A 19,177-nucleotide genomic window follows, 5' to 3' on the forward strand; every position below is an offset into this window, starting at 1 on the left:
ACTCCTTCCATCACTCCTCAATCCACCTCTTCGCTCTTTCCAAAAGCCACCTCAGCTGTCTTGCCTTACACATGTTCCTCCCTTGCTGGAAGGGCTAGCCAAACTCTCCTGAAAAGCAATGGGCAAGAAACTCCCAAAAATCAAGGGAAGCAGAGAACAGAAGCAGATGTGTTGGATTTCTGAGCATCATCTTTCAGCAAAGCAGTTCTCAATACCTCTTAAATTTCCGTGCTGACCACATAAAAAGTAATCTTGAATTAATGACTTGCATGTCTGGATACCTTCCCTGAGAATAAACAAAACACCAGGCTAGACCAAAACCAACTGTTCTTGGTACCATTTTTGTCCACCCTGTTGCCCAGCTTCAGAAGTAAATTACCCTTTTTGTTTTCTTCTTTTGGAAGTACTACAGCAGTATGAAAAAGATGCAAACAAACAAGACAGGACAGGACCGCCATCATTTATGTCTAATTAAAAACTACAAGCTCATTAACTTAAGAAGAAACAAGGCAGCAATGTCAATGGAGGAAAGCAGCTTTCGTTACTGAGCTGCAACAAGCTTCCTGGGCAAGGACCAAGGGAGCGAGATACCGAAGCTCCCACACTGTGCCAGCAAACCATCTCTGGGAAAAACACTTTTCCAAGACCATGTAGTCACATTGCTCCTATGCATTTTTGCAGAGGGGCCTCACTTCTGCTGTCCCCCACGCCAGGGCTCTGGCCACCAGCCCGGCAGGAGCCCAGGTTGGGCTTGTGCCAATATCATGTTGGAGGAATGACTGCTCCCTACCAGCTAGGGACCAACTCCCTAGGCTACTGCTGAAGCCAAGCTCAACTCAGTTTAAGGTTAGAAAGCCTGAAAGCCACGGGTTAATAGTACAAGTATGGTTTGGAGTCTTTTTGTTTGGTTGTTTTTTTAAACAAGCAATACCATGGCATCTAGGCCAACCTGGTCTACAGATTGCTGAAACTTGGGGGTGTCTGGAAAACAAATTAAACATAAATCCTTTTTCACACTCTTCCAGAGCTCTTCCATTATTTCCTAGAAGAATATAAAAACATTATAAATGTCAAACTACTCTCAGTACATCTTTATATGAAGGGAAAAAATCACAAGAATGAGAATTAAAAAAAAAAAAGAAAAACAGCCAGACTGATTTTTATTTGTCTTGCCACCAAAATAAAGAAACTATCCTAAAAGTCACTATTGCTATGGAGGAACTCACAAAAAAAGGATGTGATTGTTCAGCAGACAGAAGCAGTTAATTGCTTCAGACACTCAATGGCACAGAACCAATCCTTTAAATAATGCACAGCACCATGGTCAATACAAGCCTCTAATTCAGTCTGGAGATCCTGCTGCTGCACATGAATCATTTCAGTCATGGCCCTACAGCTTACTGTTGCATCTGATGCTCACCAAATTGCATTCCATCAATCAAAAGCTGTGTGATCGATTAGCCAACATACAAAGCACTCTGCCTCCATCACTTCGGAGGCTGGTTAAAAATACGTTGTCAGTCAACATATTTCATTGAGGTTTTTGTTTGGTTGTATTTTTTGACTCTTGGTCTTCTTTTTGAGGGGGAAGCAGCAATTATCTGTCTTCCTTTGCAAAACCTAACTCTTCTTTATTAGATGCGTACTAAAAAGACAATTATAGACAATTGTTAACTAGGACAGTATATGTTTTCTGAACAGAATTGTTACACTAATAAAAATACATTTTTGTAAAAGGAAACCAATTAAAAAAAAAAAAAAGGAAATCAAGCAAGGTTCTGTCAGAAGATGCACTAACCACCTGAACCACCTGGTACTCACTGACACTGAGTCAGCAGCCATGGGGAGGTTATCCTAAAAAATCAGCTAAAAATAGCGTGTGGTTGACAAATCATGGGCAGTGCAACAGGGTTATGAACTGCAATTACAGGAGCTTCACATTTGCAGACAAGGAAAGAGCAGGAAAAATAAAAAGAAAAAAATAAAAGACACTTCATGAACACAAGTCTTGGGCTTATTAAGTTTTATTCTCTCCCCATAGACTCTCCTAGGAGTATTGCAGTTTCTGGAACTGAGCATTCAGACTTCACCTGAGATATAACTTGATGATCTTAAAGGTCTTTTCCAACCAAAATGATTATATGATATAAAGTTAAACCTGAACCTTTCAAGGTCTTACAGATGCCGGCACTAACACAACTCTGAAGAATAATTTACTGAGGTCTTTTATACTGGCGGTGCACAGGCAGGGCAAAACATAGTTCATACTTCCACAGGCTACCTCAGAAGGACAGAGCTATCAATAGTAAAACTTGACCCTGATGGAAATTAAAAAAAAAAAAGACAAAAACATGCAAAACACCGTAAAAGTGAGTAGTAGCTTAAGGTCTCGGTCATAGAAGATAGTGAAGAGATTCCAGACAACTTCACAGAAACTGGTTAAGGTCCTAATACATATTTCACTCCTGTGTGAAACTTAAAAGTTAGTACCTGCAGCACCTGAAAGATCTGATATTGTCCACTACAGGAAAAGATATTTAGCCAGTCTGTGCCTACTAAGGATTCAGCATTTCTCCAGAAGTTTCCATGGGCTGAAAGAACTGCCTACTTCCTTCCCTACACATCAGGAAGTCTAGATGCAGCTTTCACTGAGCGAAGTTGACATTTCTTGATAACACAGTTGAAATTTGGACATAATTCAAACTTCAGTGTTACACAACTCAGACTCTAGACAGTATTCATTCCAAAGTGCCAAGCCTGAAGAAAAAAACAGAACCAAACCAAAACAAAAACATTTGAAGACATGTAGATCATGTTAGACATCCACAAAGCCAAACCATCTGGGAGAATTACATACTCAAGAAGTCAAACTGATGACCTGGAAAGCAAGCTGCAATTAAGAGATACCAGTTCGAGTTGCATTTCTAAAAAGCGCAAAGGCCAAACACCCAGATTTTTATTATTGCTTGCTTTCCACTAGAATAATGTAATGCTTTGTGCTTATTAACTTCTTGAGCTTCAATATAAGTCTTTATAAAAACTTAGGCAACAGATTGTCCTTGGACTTCTTCGACCTTAATTCAGGTTTATAGTGCAGACGGGAGACAATTCCCAAATTTCCACATTACAGCAACATCCACCTAATAGGAGGAATTAAAACATTCATCACATCCCTACTGCTAATCTCATGGGTAAAACCCAGGACTTGGCTGCAGCCCACAGCATGGTGGCAGAGCAGGGGCAGATCCCTGCTTTTCTGTGTGGTTGCTCTGATAGTCAGAGACATCTCACAGCAAGGACAAGCAATATCCATCTCTTCACCCCTTCAAGAGCAAAGTAAGCTGTGCATGTGTTCACCAAACCACCACATACCGCTTTACCTCCCAGCAGCCAAGGGCAGATGAATCACACCTTCTGCCCAGCACCGTGTCAACAACTCGTAGCAGGACAAGAGCCGCTCAGGAAAATTCAGCTTAAAGGGACCAAGGCAGGGCTGGTATCTTGCAAAATAAACAAACAAAAAAAAATCCAACCAAACAAGAGAAAATCCAATATATGTCCTTCCCCAGTTGCCAGTGCTGATGCAAGTCTATGAGTGACATCAGGTTCAAACCTCTGCTAAAGCCCAGCCTGCTCCTGGTTGTTCAGGTAGCAGCTGTTGGCCAGAACGTACCACCTTTCCCTCATGCAACTGTGACCACAAAACGCCTGCCTTCCAGTTACAAGGAAAGTCATATTTTGCAGTTTGAGGGTGCATCTAACAGCCAAAACGTAGGACCAAGTCAAGAGACCTTATTTCCAGCTTGGAAAGAAGACTGCTGAGCTGCCCTGGATCGTGTTGAGAAGAACCCGACTTCTGCGCTGAGCTGCCTGCCTCTCCTCACCTACACAACACTGACGTTTCATACTGGCCCAGAAGGACCAGTGCTGGTCTTAAAGCACTAACGTCCGAAGGAAGAGGATTTCCCCGGGGAATTAAGGTTATAGGAATCTCTGTGTCACAAATGGATGAAACACTCATTTTCAAGATCCCAGAGAGTCCGCAATCTCAACTGTTGGGCACCCACACCAAATCTCACAATCTAGTTCTTAACAACTGGCTGTGGCCACGTGTGTCATGCTTCACTCATCTGTGACAATGCTGTCAGTTTCTAGCCTGGAAAAGCATTTAGCAAAAGAGTATTTTACACAGATCAAACTTGACACTTTCCCCCTTTTTACTCATACAATGAACAGAAGTAATACAGTCAAAGGGTTACCTTGACATAAGCAATTTGCACCCAAAACTGCTCCCTGCTTTTTCCATTCATCCGCCTAAGGCTATCCAGCGTTTTGGGAAGGGCAATCCCAGGCACTGGAACACATTTTGCAGCCTTAATTCTGTAGTGAAACAATTTGTCAAGATAAAAATCCACAGTCCATATCCATGAGGGACAGCAGACAGACAGACAGAGCGTCTGACAATTCAAGCCTCTCTGAGCTGTCATCATCTCACCTACAGAGCAACTTGTAGAAATTCCCACATTGCAATTTTACTCTGATTATGTGCACATTAACAGCAGGAATCAATTCCAAAAGCCCCTAAAGGTAACAAAGTTAACAGATTTAGCACTTCAACAATGGCATCACTTTTTAAAGCACTTGTTTGAGGTACACTAGAGGTTTCAGTGAAACAATCAACAGGTGGAACTAGCTTTAACACAGTGACCCTCTCCCAGATTATTTTTCTTGCAGAAGTCCCATAAAATTCACCTTAATTTCAGTCACAACATTTATGGCAGTTCTAGCAACATTGAAAAAGGACATCGGACAACTGGGTTTGTTTGCAAACAGTTTTATGCTAGTGATCACCCAAGGCATGGAGAGAGCAATGTACCAGCCGTCAGGTATTTTTGAAGAGGACACAGTGAAAGCATGAAGGGCAGAGAAAGGATCATGGCAAGTGATGGAGGCAAAAGTTCAATAAGCCGGGCCACTGCCCAGACACATTAACTCAAGTCATTCAAAGCTCCCAGGAGTTTCCCTCCTCTGTTTATACTTCCCAGCCCCAGCAAACTATTTGCTCCTCTCTCTGACCCCTGGGGTAGTTATCAGGCCAGAATGAGTCAATGAATTTATGTAAACACATACAGATACCACATGGTGGTATCACTTCACCATCATTCTGCCACACCTTTTGTTCCTGTCCTTACCCAGCCATTCCCTCTGATCACTTATTTATTTCAGTGTGGGGCTGAATGCAGAGGCACCGGTACTGCAGCATACCTGGCACGGAACGCTGCACCGTGTTGGCTCTGCAGCATCGCTCTAACACCTATTACAGAGGAGAGAGGGGACACGGATTTGCATTCCTGCAGCCTCATCAAACTTTTCTGCTGCAAGCACATTACTCAACTCCAAAAAGGTATGACAAAAGCAAGCGTGAAGAAAAACAAGGGGGAAGGGAGGAGAGACTTGAGAAAGAAGGTCAAACCGCACAAACATAATTATGCAAAATCCAAAGAGAATGAACTAACTAGTCCCTGAAGCATCCTGGGTGAAAAGTGTAGCCAGAACTGGGTGAGACTCAGCCACCCATCTAAACCAACACCTGGTCTCTGAGAGCAGCTACAGTCAGTAATACTGGGCAGACCATTGCTCTAAAGACAACAGAAACCTCAGCTGTCTAGGTCCACCTCCACAAAAAACAGACTTCTCATCTTATACAATCAGAACTTGGACTATACCCAGAGGCTAAAAAGAAGGGAAAAAATTATAAACAAAAGCTTTCAGAACCAAATGTTTACCTGTGAAGTTTTTGATTACTTCCTCCGTCTCTGGGAAGAGAGTACCGTATTTCCAGAGCTTGCTATCAAATGGAAGCGTATGTGTCTGACATCCTAATAGGTCAGATTTATTTAATTAAACCCACAAAACAAAGACTGTAAGTAGTATCATGTGCATCTGGATTCAAGCTATAAAAACTATTTCACATTTTCTTGAGCTCCCCCACAAGCTTTTTAAGGAATTTTGAATCATTAGAGACAAGAGTAATTTAAAGCTTTATGTGAAAGCTAAAATTTACTGCTTGGTCTTGGCTCTTGGCGTCTCAGGATAAACTGAAAAGAACTCAGAGCACAATAAAATAAGAGTGCATGACTAGACACAGGAAGATGTGGAGGACTAACTACAGTATGTGGTATGATGCAGCGTCACCAGCGATGGCATGAATGCAAGGGTGTCATGCCTTGAGGATGATGCATTAGTTAGGGTTAGAGTTACACAGCACAATTAAAGAAGTGAATATTTAAATATCAGGAAAAGCTTATCTTTGTGAAGAAAAGTGATCAAAGCCATTTTATGGAGCATATAATGAATACCAGGTAAGTCAGTGGAGGTTATTGGCGTTTTCCTTTCTAATGACAAAGGTGTCTTTAATCCCCAAGCCAGGAGCTGATAAACATCACCTCTTCCAGAGGTAAGAGGCAATTCTGCCACTGGCCAGTGATCCCAGGTGAGCCCTGCCTATGCTGAAGATCTGAACTGAATTTAATTTCAGCAGAAAAACAAAACAAAACAAAACAAACTTGAAAGTGCCAAGTTCTCACACACATACCAACGAAGGAAAGCATTCCCCAGTTTCATACTCTGTTTCCCTGTGGGCAAGCAATAGCTTATTCATTCTACAAACCTGTTGAGAAATCAAAATTGCAGACGATTTTTACAAGGCAATCTCCAAAGACTAAAGAAATGTATTTTATTAAGCACAAGTTATGTTTAACAAAGAGCGCGAACTGCAGTTTGAGTTCAGTTGGAGAGACCTGCAGGAGACAGTTTCCAAAGAGCAGCCTTCACACGCAGTCTGCCTCTGCTCTCCCCTTTCTCCACCCTGCAAACAGCATCCCCCGGGTTGAGCTCAGCCTCGCTACAACCCTGCAGCCAGGATCCAGCTGATGCTGCCCACACCAGACGCTTTATGCTCAGCCAGGACCACAGGCAGCACAACACACCAAGGAGCAATAGCGAAGGTATAGGGTGATGCTTTTATCACCTCAACTGCTTGCTACAACAAACAGTACTGAAATAAACGTTATACTCCCGTTATCCATGCCGTAACCCCATCCCTAACCTCCACAATCTTTACCAAGCAATGCTAGAGTTTTCGCAAAGGATGAAATCTAGGATTTTTTTAAGATCAAGTTATACGCTTTGAATGTAGACTCAGCTGAAGCCAATTTACACGCCTGTGTGACTTAAGTCACCCAGCTCTGGGTTTTGAGGTTTAATAATCTTAAGTTTGCAGAGGCATCATATATTTGTTCAAGTGAAAAAGTGCCATCACATTTTATACATGAGCAATAATTCTGCTTCCAAAGTTCCCTGTGCCCTTAAGGTTTTAACCAATTTAGTGAGGGAAGTACAGGCAAGAGCAATCTCAGGACACACTTATTGTAAACACAAAATCCAAAGTGGATCTTCATAGGCTAGACCCGTGTGTATGCATTTCTGATCCAAAGTTGGCACACTTCACTTTAACAAAAATATCACATTGAGAAGTCACTATCTGCTGTCCATTGCATCAGGGGAGAGAAAAACTCTAAAATCTCAGTTACCTAAGCTCAGAGATTTCAGAGGCAGCACTGGAACCACTGCATACAGAAACTACAACATGAGCGCAGGATCAGCACCAGAGCAAAAACCCTATCTCTGAGCAGGAACCAAGTAACACTAATTCAGTTTATCCTAGTCTATATAAAGCAAACAAGTGCATTTATCATAAAACAAGATAACTTGTTTGAGCAGTAAGGCAAGCTAATCTATCTTTCAGCTGCTGGCAATCATGTTGTGCTTTCTTTGCCCTTTGCCCACAGAAAGCCAAGCTTGTTTCCTACTTCTGAAATGTTCTTGCTGCCAGTAACTATACAATTTGCAATAGAGATCTAGCTCCCTGCCCAAGAGCTGAGAGGAAATAGGTTGATGTGGACTTGACCTCTTATGATGGCAATGACAGAAGATGTTACACAACCAAAATCCCCAGAAAAGACTCAATTACCGACAAACTCCAGCTCCCCTCTCACAGTAAGAAGGGAAAGCAGTTCCCCTTTCCTACAGCTTTAAGCTTATTCTTTGGTGCATGCCTTATCTCTTCTCTGTGTGAAACAAAGGTGCGATCCTCATTAGGAGGCGAAAAGTGTGTAAGATGTGTGTAAGTGTCTGTTTACATCAGCACTCTGTTACTAACACAGACACACAAAAGATGAGACACATTTTCCCAGTGTTTTCTGTGTATCATTTACACCACGTAGCACCAAAGCAGTTAACCTTGAGCATGAGGAAAAGCAGAAAAGTGACAGGAGTACCGTTCTGGATGACCTGTTGAACCCTCTTGCTGCCCTTAATCCCCAAAAGGCGTCTTTCCCATCTCTCATTCCCCAGTTCTGTACTGCTGCTATGATAAATGCCACATTCCAGCTTTTTTTTTTTTTTTGCATCATCGCATAAATTTATAACTTAATGGCTTTAGGGCAGGAAGTCTTCATTTTATTCCAAAAGAAAGCACATGTAAGCCTAGTTAGCTTGCAGAACAGCAAGTTTACCATTCTCAAACACACGACAGGTCTTCTACAACCTAAGAGAAGGCATGGAGTGACCTTGACCACCACACTGACTAACAGAGTCAAGTTTCAGCAAAGAAATCAGAAAGATGCTTCAATCCTCCATCACTGATTTTTTCTCTATTGAGAACAAAAATTTATCTGGTTTTCAGCTAGGGAAGATACTGTGCATCCAAGGAAAAGCAATTCCTTCAGTCTGTATTCACTTAAATTTTAGTTTGCCAAGTGTCATCTTTCTTCATGAAAGGTCACTTGGTTGAAAGTGCGCAACAATGTGGCTAACGAAACAAATAAAAAAAAAAAAAATGGAACTGGAATATTTCTGGTTCTTAGTTTTCATGTTACCATCAAAGCAGAAGACAAGTACAGCTGATCCCACCACATCCACACTCAGGCACAAATGCTACAGTGCCAAACCCCAGTCAGTCATCTACACACACAGTGGTTCCCACAGACACTGACTCCCTGGAGCTCGAGCACAAGGGTTCCAAATGTATCCCAGCAGCTAGGCAATGCAAAAAAACCCAAACACATAAAACTTTAGATCAACTGAACCGTGGGCATTTTTATTATGGGGAAAGGACTAATAACACTGACTGAGTTCTACAATCCAAATGGAAAAGCCAAGCATGGCTGTTTCTACTGCCACACATTCCATAATTCAAGAGCATTCACAAATCATTAAAAAAAATATAGATCCATCTCTGCTCACTGAGACCCGACAGATTTTGACTGCCCTCTCAGAACACCTATTGCCTAAAGGGGAAAAGCCGCAGCAATCTTCTAGCACACCAATAAATCCAGTCTCATGCACTGCTCTTCCCCTAGCCCCTTGCCACACAAATTCATCCCCTGCTTCAGCTTTTTCTTTGTTTAATTCTGATTTCCTACTCATTCTCAACTAACCAGAGAGGTGCAGCTGCTCCAGCCTCTCCAAAAAAAAATTCAAGCAGGAAGGTAGCCCTCCTGCCCGCACTCCCCAGCAAAACTTGCACCTGGCAATGTCAAGGTCGTGGTTATTTTTCTCCAATCATCCAGTTTCCAAACTGTTTCAAAAAACCATGGCAAGGTTTGCGCCGGGCAAGACCCCATCCACGCACCCCAAATGACAAGCCACCCCCAACTCCAATGGGTCTGGCAGTGGACACCCTGCAGAAACACGGGTGGCACGAGTCGCTCCCCGCTTCTGCAGCGTTTCTGATCCCACCATCTTCAGCCTCTGCTGAGGAAACCCACCGTTGCTTTCAGTCTGCTATAGAAGTCCAGCTTCCTACGGCATGGGAACACCCCAAAAAATTCAAATCTGGGCCTAGTGCTAGCAGGACAGCCCCCCCCCCCCTTTTTTTTTTAATGCATTTTCATCCAAATCCCCCAAGTGTGACTTAATGCCCGACACCTTTTCTTCCCAGCTCTGGGATTCCCCCAGCTCCTCCAAGCGACTCAATAAAAGCAATAAAAGTTTCACGTGGGTGTACAGAACGGGGAAGTTCGCTGGCAAGTATGACCTAATGCACCCAAAACAAGCCCAAACCCAAACCCACCATCCCAGAGAGGGTAAGGGCCGCCCCGGGCGAGCGCTGACACCGCCGGGCGGGTTAAACGCCTCCTCCAGCGCTGCACGGTGACAATGTGGCAGCGCAGCTGGAAATCCAGGGTGGGCTGGGGCTGGTCCCCTGCACGGCGGGGCCAGGGGGTAGCGCTGGTCCAGACTCGGAAAATACATACATATATATATATATATGTATATAAATATATATATATATACACAGTTGTATAGATATACATATAAGATGATTATGGCACCCACCCCGGTAGGGAAGCCGCTGAGGACGTGCGGCAACTCACCACTCAGGTAGTTGGTCCACTTGTACAGCACCCCCTCCATGGCAGCCGACCCCCGCCCCCATGCAGCGTGGCCGCCCCCCGGCGGAGTCACGCCGCCCGCCGCCGCCGCCGCCACCACCACCCCCCGCGCCCCGCCGCGCCGCCGGCACCCAGGGCCATCGCGGGGCACCGCCCGCCCGGCCCGGCCCGGCCCCCGCCGCCGCGCCTGCCCACCACCGCCACGCTCCTAGCGCAGGACGCGCCGCTGAGGCGCACCCAAAAACGGCGCCGCAGTGCTACGGAAGCGTAAACAGTTCTAGGAATCGCAAACCGCGTGATCGACAGGGGAAAGGAGGGGTGCAGGGACCGCGCGCCCAACCCGGTCGCTTTCCTCAGCCAATCAAAATGCGTCTTTGGTGACTGCACCGCCCAATCGGCGGCCGGCAGGAGCCGGCTCTATTGTGCGAGCGCTCCGCGAGGCTCCCCCGCCCGCTAGCGTTCGCTTCCTAGAGCGCCCGAGGCCCGCCCATCCCCTTCGCTCAGCACCCCTCCCATGGAGCTCTGCTGCCCATTGGGCAAGCTGAAGGACGGACAGGGGCGTGTCCCAATGGGCGATTGCTTCTTCTGGGCTCGCTCTGAGGCGAGCCAATCAGAAGGCAAATCTTCCGTCCTGGGCCGTCGGGAGCCGAGGGCTGCCAGCTGTGAGGGCCGCTGCCACGTCTGCTGGGCGGGCGAGAGCGGCCGCACAGCGGGCCCGGCCCTGGCCGCTGCCGTGGGCTCGTAGGCGGGAGGCGCGGAATGGCGGCCCGGCGGCGGTGAGACGGGAGCCCCTGGCTGTGGGGCTGTGATGGCGGCGGCGCTGCGGGTCGCCCTGCTGGGCGCTGCGCTGGGCTGCGCGGCCGCGGCGCTGATCCCTGCGGCTGACGTGAAGGTGGAGGTGCTGCAGAAGCCGTTCATCTGCCACAGAAAGACTAAGTGGGGGGACATGATGCTGGTGCATTACGAGGGCTATTTGGAGAGGGATGGCTCCATGTTTCACTCCACGTAAGTAGTTCGTCCTGGGCGGCTCTCCTTCGAGCGGCCGGGTGGGTGAGCTTGAGCGGGGAAAAATATATATATATATTTCTCTATGTATATCTTTATGTGTACAGGTTGCCCAGAGACGTGGTAGATGTCCTGTCCCTGGAGACATTCAAGGCCAGGCTGGATGGGGCTCTGAGCAACCTGATCTAGTTGAAGATGTCTCTGCTCAGTGCAGGGCGGTTGGACTGTATGAGCTTTGAAGGCCCCTTCTAACCCAAACTATTCTATGATTCTGTGTGTATTTTAATGTAGGTGACTCCTTCTGGCAGTGCTTTCCTGAATCTGGACTCCTCACAGTGGCCTGCAATCCATCTGCAAAATAGCTCTGTGAAGAGTGTTTTGTTGAGGGCAGGTTACCCATCCCTGCCAAAACTTTCATTTACCTGTGTGCAAGGAAACAAAAGCAATGCATGCGTGTTCATTGCATGCCCTAGGTGCTATTTGTCATTTAATTAAAATAGCTTAAGTAAAGGTGCACAAACTTGACAGTAAGACCCTATCCACAGCCACCAATTTTCAGAAAGTTTGGTTTGCCTTTATGCTTACTTTAGGAAGCACTGACTCACAATGCTGCTTAAGATTAACACGAACAGTAAAGTCTACCTTCTTTCCTTTTGCCAGATCGAGGCTATAATATAAATCTTATATAGCTTTTGCTTTATGGTTTGTATGAAGTGGAGCCATGTGGCATTTGTTAAAAGGCATGTTATGCCTCCTCTTCTGCAATGTAGACACAGGTTTTAGTGTGTGATCTCAGTAGTTGAAGTCTTCTGCTGTGCACGAATTTCTGTCTGGTTTCTAAAGCAAACTTCTAGGGGAGAAGTCTGCCTCTAATTTAAGAAAAAAAAAAAAAAGTTATATGTATCCTTCCACTACTGGCAGTACAATGACAGCTTTTCATTACTGAAACGGCATATTCTTCACCTGCCCCCGACCAGACAAATCAACATACCAGAGCCACAGTAATGCAAGTAGGGAGGAAGAGCCAGAAATTCGAGGGAGTTTGCTAAGAGCCTGCAACGACTTGCTAATGTTGCCTTTCCTGTAAAACACCAACGAAGTGTTAATAGTGGGAGACAGCAAAATGCTCAAGTATCTGTAGGCTACGTTTGAAGTCTACTTTTGTGAAACATATTTTAAGAAAGAAGACAATGTTTTGCATGTTTATGCCCTTGCTGACGGTTTAAACGAAAATCTCACTAATTTTCTCTTGTAGTTAACCTGCCTCTCTAAAAGGAGTTCTAGTGACACTCTTAAGTTTTTGCTGCTGACTAACTTCTGTAAGTGCTGTTTTCTTCATAAGCACCTTTCCTGCGTGACTAGTGGTCCTGTCCTGGTGTGCCACCTAGTTAAGTTGGAAAAGGGGCTTGTCAGTCTGCTCTAAACTTGAAAGTTTTGCATGCATTCTTTTCTGTTTTTTCTAGACTATCTGTTATGTAGGGGTTGTTTGTTTGTTTATTTTTGTTGGTGGTGGGTTTGAATGTTTGGTTTTTTCCTAATGGCTTTTTATGGAAGACACTGGCTGATTCCTCTAAGCATGTTACAAAGTATATTGTAATTACGACCAGAGTGGTTTTTGATTTGCAATTTACCAAAGAATATGCATGGCCTTGAATGTAGATTAAGTAGAAATGCCTTTCTCATTTGATCAGTTTCAAAGTGGAAACAAGTGATCAGGGAAGTGCAAGTGGGGATCCAGTGTTGTCATAAACACACCATGTAGATGTTTTCTTATTTTTTCCCCACTTCTTAAGGGACCTTGTCATGCAAGGCATAAGTTTTAAATATTTTAAAAGTCTGTGTCTTTCATTTAAGAAATGCCGAGGTGTCAAACAGTGGTGTGTTTTTAATTGTGTATCTATGCTAGGAGCGTATTCCATCTGTTCCATGTGCCTTTTATAGAACTTGCTGTCTAAAGCCAAAGTGTTTTATTCCATTATTTTCCAGTCACAAGCATAACAATGGTCAACCTATGTGGTTTACACTTGGCATAAGAGAAGCTATCAAAGGCTGGGACAGAGGTTTGAAGGACATGTGTGTGGGAGAGAAGCGGAAGCTAACTATTCCACCAGCCCTTGCATATGGAAAAGAAGGAAAAGGTAAAACTCCTGAAGTCCTTCCCTTACTGTAATTCTTTTTAATCTCTGTATTTTACTGCTATTCCTGGCTTAAGAAGTTAGTAAGCTAACTTGGAGTCAGGTGCTCTTTCTCGGAATTTTTTCTGCAGAAATAACCATTAAGTGGTTACATAGTGAATACAGCAAAAAAAATGATGGTAGCTGCTGTGCTGTATATTTTGAGTGGTTTCTCTGTTAGTGCTGTACTCAACAGTGCCCTGATTTTTCTTTTTTTCTTCTGCTTTTTACAGTCAATCTGGAAATGGTTGCCTAGGTAGCAGTTGCCTTTTTGGCTGTTCCATCTGTGTTTGTGGTACTTCATGAATGTGCATGTGCAAGCCTCATTCTTGCTTGCAGGTTTCTTTTAGAACCCTAAGAAACTCCCTGTGCTGCTGCTCAACCAGTTCTTGGCTGATACAGTGGTCAGTCACCATTTAATTCTCCATGACAACTAATTCTTTTGCTCTTTTAGCCATTTTCAATTTGTGCAGTGGTCCCTGTTATCCACAGTAAAATATGCAGGTACTTGGGCAGTCATGTTGGCATCTACTGAAAATGTATTGAATTGTGTACAGACAAATAAAAGCATTGTTTGTAGTGCCTTCTCAACCTGTCTACTACTGATGGTGTTTAGAGGTTTTCCTTTCACATGTTTCCAGATTCCTGGGAGGTCCAGATTTGGAATTTGCAGTTAAATGAGTGACAGCCTGTATGATGCAGGAAGGTTACTTTTTCTGCTTTATGAGGTTTGTTTTAGTTAATTTTTTGAGCAATTATTAGGAATATCTTGTCATGACAACAATTATCACAAATGACCTAAGGTAATGCAAGATTTCAAAGCGGAAAGGATAAATGCCTTGGAACATAATAATCCTTCCTGCTGTTGTCCTCTCCCATTAATCTGAGACTGTTTTAGGAGTGAGGAATGTTTACATGTCTGTATCTTCTGGCAAGTAGGGCTGAACACAGGCTACTTAGAGCATTCTCCATACTGTCCTTTCTTGAAAGTATTCTTTTAAAACTTGTTTTTCTGGAAGCCTTGGTTTGGGGTTCAAGAGAATATTAGAAGTAATGCTCCTAGCAGAGAATAGAAAACTCATGGTGGTCAGTTAGTTGACTGTATGCAGGACACAACTGTAAATTTTTCCACAAAAAGATATTAAATGCTGCAGTGCTCAAATAGTCATCACAGGCCTAATTGCCTTAATTAATTATGTAAAATACTGTAGTTGTTCTTCAAAGACTTGCAAACCTCACTTCTGTGCTTAGTGCAAGGAGGTTGAACAAGTAAACACTGCTAACTGCTGTAAGAAATCACTAGCTTTAGGAAAACTTTGAAGTATGTGGACATAATTATGTTGCTGTTATCAAATGATGCCCTTCAAGACAGAATTACTCAATTTTCTTCATGCTTTCATTTCACTAGTGTCTCACCTTACTTGCTGTCCAACTTGAATGATGAGTCAGATGCCTTTTTGTGTAACACTCAGAAAAAATTACCTGTGTTCCAAACTCTAAGCAGGCCACTGTGCCCTATGTTTTCAGAAGTTTCTACACATTTATTCATCCCAGAAATCTACAAGCCTGTTTGCTGCAGCTCAGGGTGTATTTAACACCATAGCTCCAAAACAGTAGAAGTAGGTAGGTATTTGGTCCTGTTCAGCCTTTCTATATATAAGGAGCAGAGTGATGTGCCAGAAGGTCTTTGTAAGTAGCTTTAGCCATCAGCATGAAGGCATAGCACATCACTGTAAAAGCCAATGCCTGATAAATTGAAATCCTTGAAGAGTGGTGGCATGGGGGGTGGTCTTTGATGCTGTTAGGAACTTATCAGTCTGTTCACCTGCATAAAAAAATGGCATGATGCCAAAACATGTCTTTTCAGCAGGTTTATATACTTATTTTCTGCTGTGTGTTTGGAAATAGCTCAGAGCTTTGTGCAGCAGTCCAGAGATAGCTATGGGATACTGATGGCACTGCTGACCTTTTGTCTACCTCTGCAAGAAGAGTTCCAGTGGCAGAATAACAGGTACAAGGTGTCAATTGGAAGAGGAGGGAATTGGGAGACTGAACTCTGCCTTTTTGCTACTCTGGCAGTCAGTCTTGGCTCTATGTTGCAGCAGTGGCCACCTGGCTGGCTGTACAATCTCCTTCACTGTTTTCCACTTCGTCTCTGGCCATCAAAAAAAGATTCAACACTATTACCTGATAAATTTGTGATGATTATTGCTGAACACGAGCTCACATCAACATGCACTAGTCTTCCAACAAAACTAGTTGCATTTAAAGTTGCATATGTGCTGTAAGGGCTGCTCAGGGTGCAGCCTACAGTCTGAAATAGTTACATTAATCACTGTTACAGATACTTATCCTTGTTACTTCAAACTGCAGGATTACTGGGACATTGCTATGATGCATATGGCTTTTGTATGGCACTGAATAGTTAACTTTTCTCTATGTTTACCATTTTGGGCAGGAAAAATTCCACCTGAGAGCACACTGATTTTCAATATTGACCTTCTAGAAATTAGGAATGGACCAAGGTCTCATGAGTCATTCCAAGAGATGGATCTTAATGATGACTGGAAACTGTCCAAGCAAGAGGTGAGTGGGTTGCCCTTCTTGTGAGCAAACCTAACATGATGGGATAGCAGAAAGGGAAAGATAAGCTTAACTTGACCATGACAGGGAAGTATCTACACACAAGTTAGATTTTACCTACTGCAGTGCACAGAGCAACTTTCTAAGCAGAATATACACTATTTAAGAGTGTTTTAAACCAATTATTTACTGGGCAATGCACAGTACAGGTAGCTAGGACTAACAAGTCCTTAGCATAACTACTGAACTGATATGTTCATCAGTAATGGTAAGACATCCAAAAAGTCACTGCTAGCCAGGTGATCATTAGTCATGGGGGGAAGGGCAAGTCTCTGTTCTTCCCTGGAGATGACTTTTAATGTTGCTGCCTTCCAATTCTCTGCTCTTTTTTTTTTGCCTTTGGAGTTTAATGCCTTTTTGTGTTGGTATCTTTCCTGCTGAATGCTCTTGAACTACTGTTCCTGGCTCAGCAATTAACCTCCTGTCTGTGCTTTGCTGTTCTCATATGGCTTTGGCTTGCATACTTTCTTACAACTTAAAAATAGATTTTTTTTTTTATTTCTTTTTTTTTTTTCAGTAAAACTAAGCCAAGGATGCACATCTATGCACCATGCTGAGCCTTGGATCCCAGCGGAACTGCTGGACTGCAGGCTCAAAAGCATCTTTGAAAAGCTGAGGCAGAGGCATGTGACCCATGTGTGCCCCATGCTTATGGGAGACTTGAAGTAAAACATCTTAGAAATAGAACCAGGCTTCAGGGCTTTGAGTTAGCTGATGATTTACTAATAAATTGGAATTGGAAATTCTGCTGTAGGGCAGTCCTGTTTCACAGCATTCACTGTCTGAACGACATATATTCAGCATTATTTACCTTCTGTTTGCCTCTTATTTTCAGTCTTCTGCTTTTTCAATGTGCAAAAAGTCATCCATGAGAAGTTAAGATAAACCACTGAGTTCTGTTTGATTTGGGGCTGGTACAGTTTGCTAGACCCAAAAGACTAATCTATTATACTGTACATCAGGCAGACAGTGTCAGTGTGTCCAATGTCTGTGTATTAGAAATGTAAGCAATGACCCTAACAAATACCAGAATGTTAAATGAATAAAACACACCTGAAACATGGCCCATTTCTTGCAGTTAACAATCTGTTACAGTCCTTGTTATACAAGTGGTATCTGTTTAACAGGTGGGTATGTTGGTATTGATGTTCTTGCAGAAGGCTCTGCAATTTAGAACACTTTGGATTTCAATAGTTAAAGCTTAAACTCAGGAAAAATAATCTGAAATTGTTCAAAACACTGCTCAGAATTAGTAACTAGCTTTGTGTAAATAACTGTTCTACTAGTCTGTTTAAAAGCTACCTTGAATGTTTGTCCTTTGAAATTTTGAGATATCAAGAAATAAATCTTTATTAATGTAGCTCCTAGTAGAGTAGCAAACACTGAGATTGTGGGCAGATGTCTGTATGTTTTTGGGATGGCTCGTTACATCTACTGAATTGTTAGAGTGCTAGGATGTGAAAAAGCTGTTTGGCTCTCTGACCAATTAGTAGCTAATAACTTCTGCCTAGCTATTTATACTTCACTGTATAAACATCAGATGACAGGTTTTACTGGCTTATTTTTCAGTGAGATACAATAAAGGTATGGCAACTGAATTGCTAGTTTTACTATCTCTTACTAAAGAGTCTTTCATCACTGAATGGGGATGCAGAATCAGTCAGACAAGCATTATTCTGGCAGTAGCCTATGAAGGAAGTTGTCTGTCTAATACTACCATCCTGAACACAGTGGCCCTCTCTTATGCTACAGTAATCAATTCTTTCATAAACCTAAAAATATTAACTCTCACCTTTTTACTACTAGGTGAAAATTTACTTGAAGAAAGAATTTGAAAAACATGGAGCAGTGGTAAATGACACCCAGCACGATGCTTTGGTTGAAGACATATTTGATAAAGAAGATGAAGACAGTGATGGGTTTATATCTGCAAGGGAATTTACGTACAAGCACGATGAGCTGTAGAAAAGTGTGGCATAATTTTTTTTGACACAAATGGCATTGACTTAGACTGTCTGGTTCTCTTGTCATCTGAATTCTGTGTTTTGGAGTTGACAGCTGCTGTTGGCAAAGAAACACTTTATATAAAAGAGAATTTCTGTTCATTATGTACAAATGTTTTAAACTATTTTAAAGTATGAAAATGTACTTTCTTTTATGCAAAGACTTGTACATCCGTGTTTTTTAAATTTTGTATTAATTTATTTTTCAGAAATGAAACAAACTTTACAGTTACCAAACATTGTGAAAATCAAAATACAGTTCAGTGCCTTTCTGTGATTTGTTTGTGGGTTAAGATCACTTTCAATGACTCCTTTATGTATAACTTCTTGTCTGTGGCTTAATTACTTGACCTTCCTTCTTGTGTGTCACTGCTTGAAAAGCAGTGTGCTGACCTTGCTTTTTTTTCTGTAGATTTTTTTAAAGATGTACTAGAAGGCATCAGCATCTCTTTCTACAGCTGAGAAACTGATACAAAGCTGAATGAGAAGAATTTTGCTTCTCTGAAGGGAGAGTGTTACCAACCATGCCAATAATTGTCTGCATTTTTCTTTAAATTATGTGAACAAAGAGGAGGCAAATGTCAGACTTTTAATGTCAACAACACTCTAGAAAATGTCTGTAATTTAGAAAAGAGCAAGTTATGCTGCAGTGCAGAGGTGGTGTCCTTTACACATACACCCTTATTTGTTTTGAAACATGGAGCTTGCATTCATGAACAAATACCATACCTTCATCTTCTCAAGTTTTGAAGGAGATCTTGAGCAAAATGTTCCAAGTCTGATGTTTTTCCTTTTTGCAGAAGTGGAAGAGCACACTGACAGGAGACTCTGTGTGGCCTGAGGAACAATTTGCATTAGCTTGCCTGCTTTGCAGCTGACTGAGTTGCACAACTTG

At 42.9% G+C, this 19,177-nt stretch overlaps 2 protein-coding genes across 3 annotated transcripts in view; one reads left to right on the top strand and one right to left on the bottom strand.

The window, feature by feature from the left end:
* PLEKHA8 (pleckstrin homology domain containing A8) overlaps positions 1 to 10,525 on the bottom strand; it is a 31,347-nt gene extending 20,822 nt beyond the window's left edge. For both annotated transcript variants that reach the window (XM_065830784.2, XM_071804995.1), the window contains exon 1: positions 10,440 to 10,525. In XM_065830784.2, the coding sequence (XP_065686856.1) occupies positions 10,440 to 10,479 (40 nt within the window). In that variant the 5' untranslated portion in view covers positions 10,480 to 10,525. The remainder of the gene's footprint in view (positions 1 to 10,439) is intronic.
* Positions 10,526 to 11,078: 553 nt separating this feature from the next.
* Positions 11,079 to 18,559, top strand: FKBP14 (FKBP prolyl isomerase 14). Its single transcript, XM_065831928.2, has 4 exons — positions 11,079 to 11,462; positions 13,449 to 13,600; positions 16,095 to 16,222; positions 18,086 to 18,559. Exons 1-4 carry the CDS (start codon positions 11,266 to 11,268, stop codon positions 18,242 to 18,244), a joined length of 636 nt encoding a protein of 211 aa, XP_065688000.1. The 5' UTR covers positions 11,079 to 11,265; the 3' UTR covers positions 18,245 to 18,559.
* Positions 18,560 to 19,177: the final 618 nt, after the last annotated feature.

This window comes from Patagioenas fasciata, chromosome 2 (genome assembly GCF_037038585.1).
Source record: "Patagioenas fasciata isolate bPatFas1 chromosome 2, bPatFas1.hap1, whole genome shotgun sequence".
Classification (NCBI taxonomy): domain Eukaryota; kingdom Metazoa; phylum Chordata; class Aves; order Columbiformes; family Columbidae; genus Patagioenas; species Patagioenas fasciata.

Coding starts and splice junctions, on each gene's coding strand:
- FKBP14 (XM_065831928.2), top strand. CDS start 11,266: ATGGCGGCGGCGCTGCGGGTCGCCCTGCTGGGCGCTGCGCTGGGCTGC. Junction 11,463..13,448: donor GGCTCCATGTTTCACTCCAC/GTAAGTAGTTCG, acceptor ATTATTTTCCAG/TCACAAGCATAACAATGGTC. Junction 13,601..16,094: donor ATATGGAAAAGAAGGAAAAG/GTAAAACTCCTG, acceptor CATTTTGGGCAG/GAAAAATTCCACCTGAGAGC.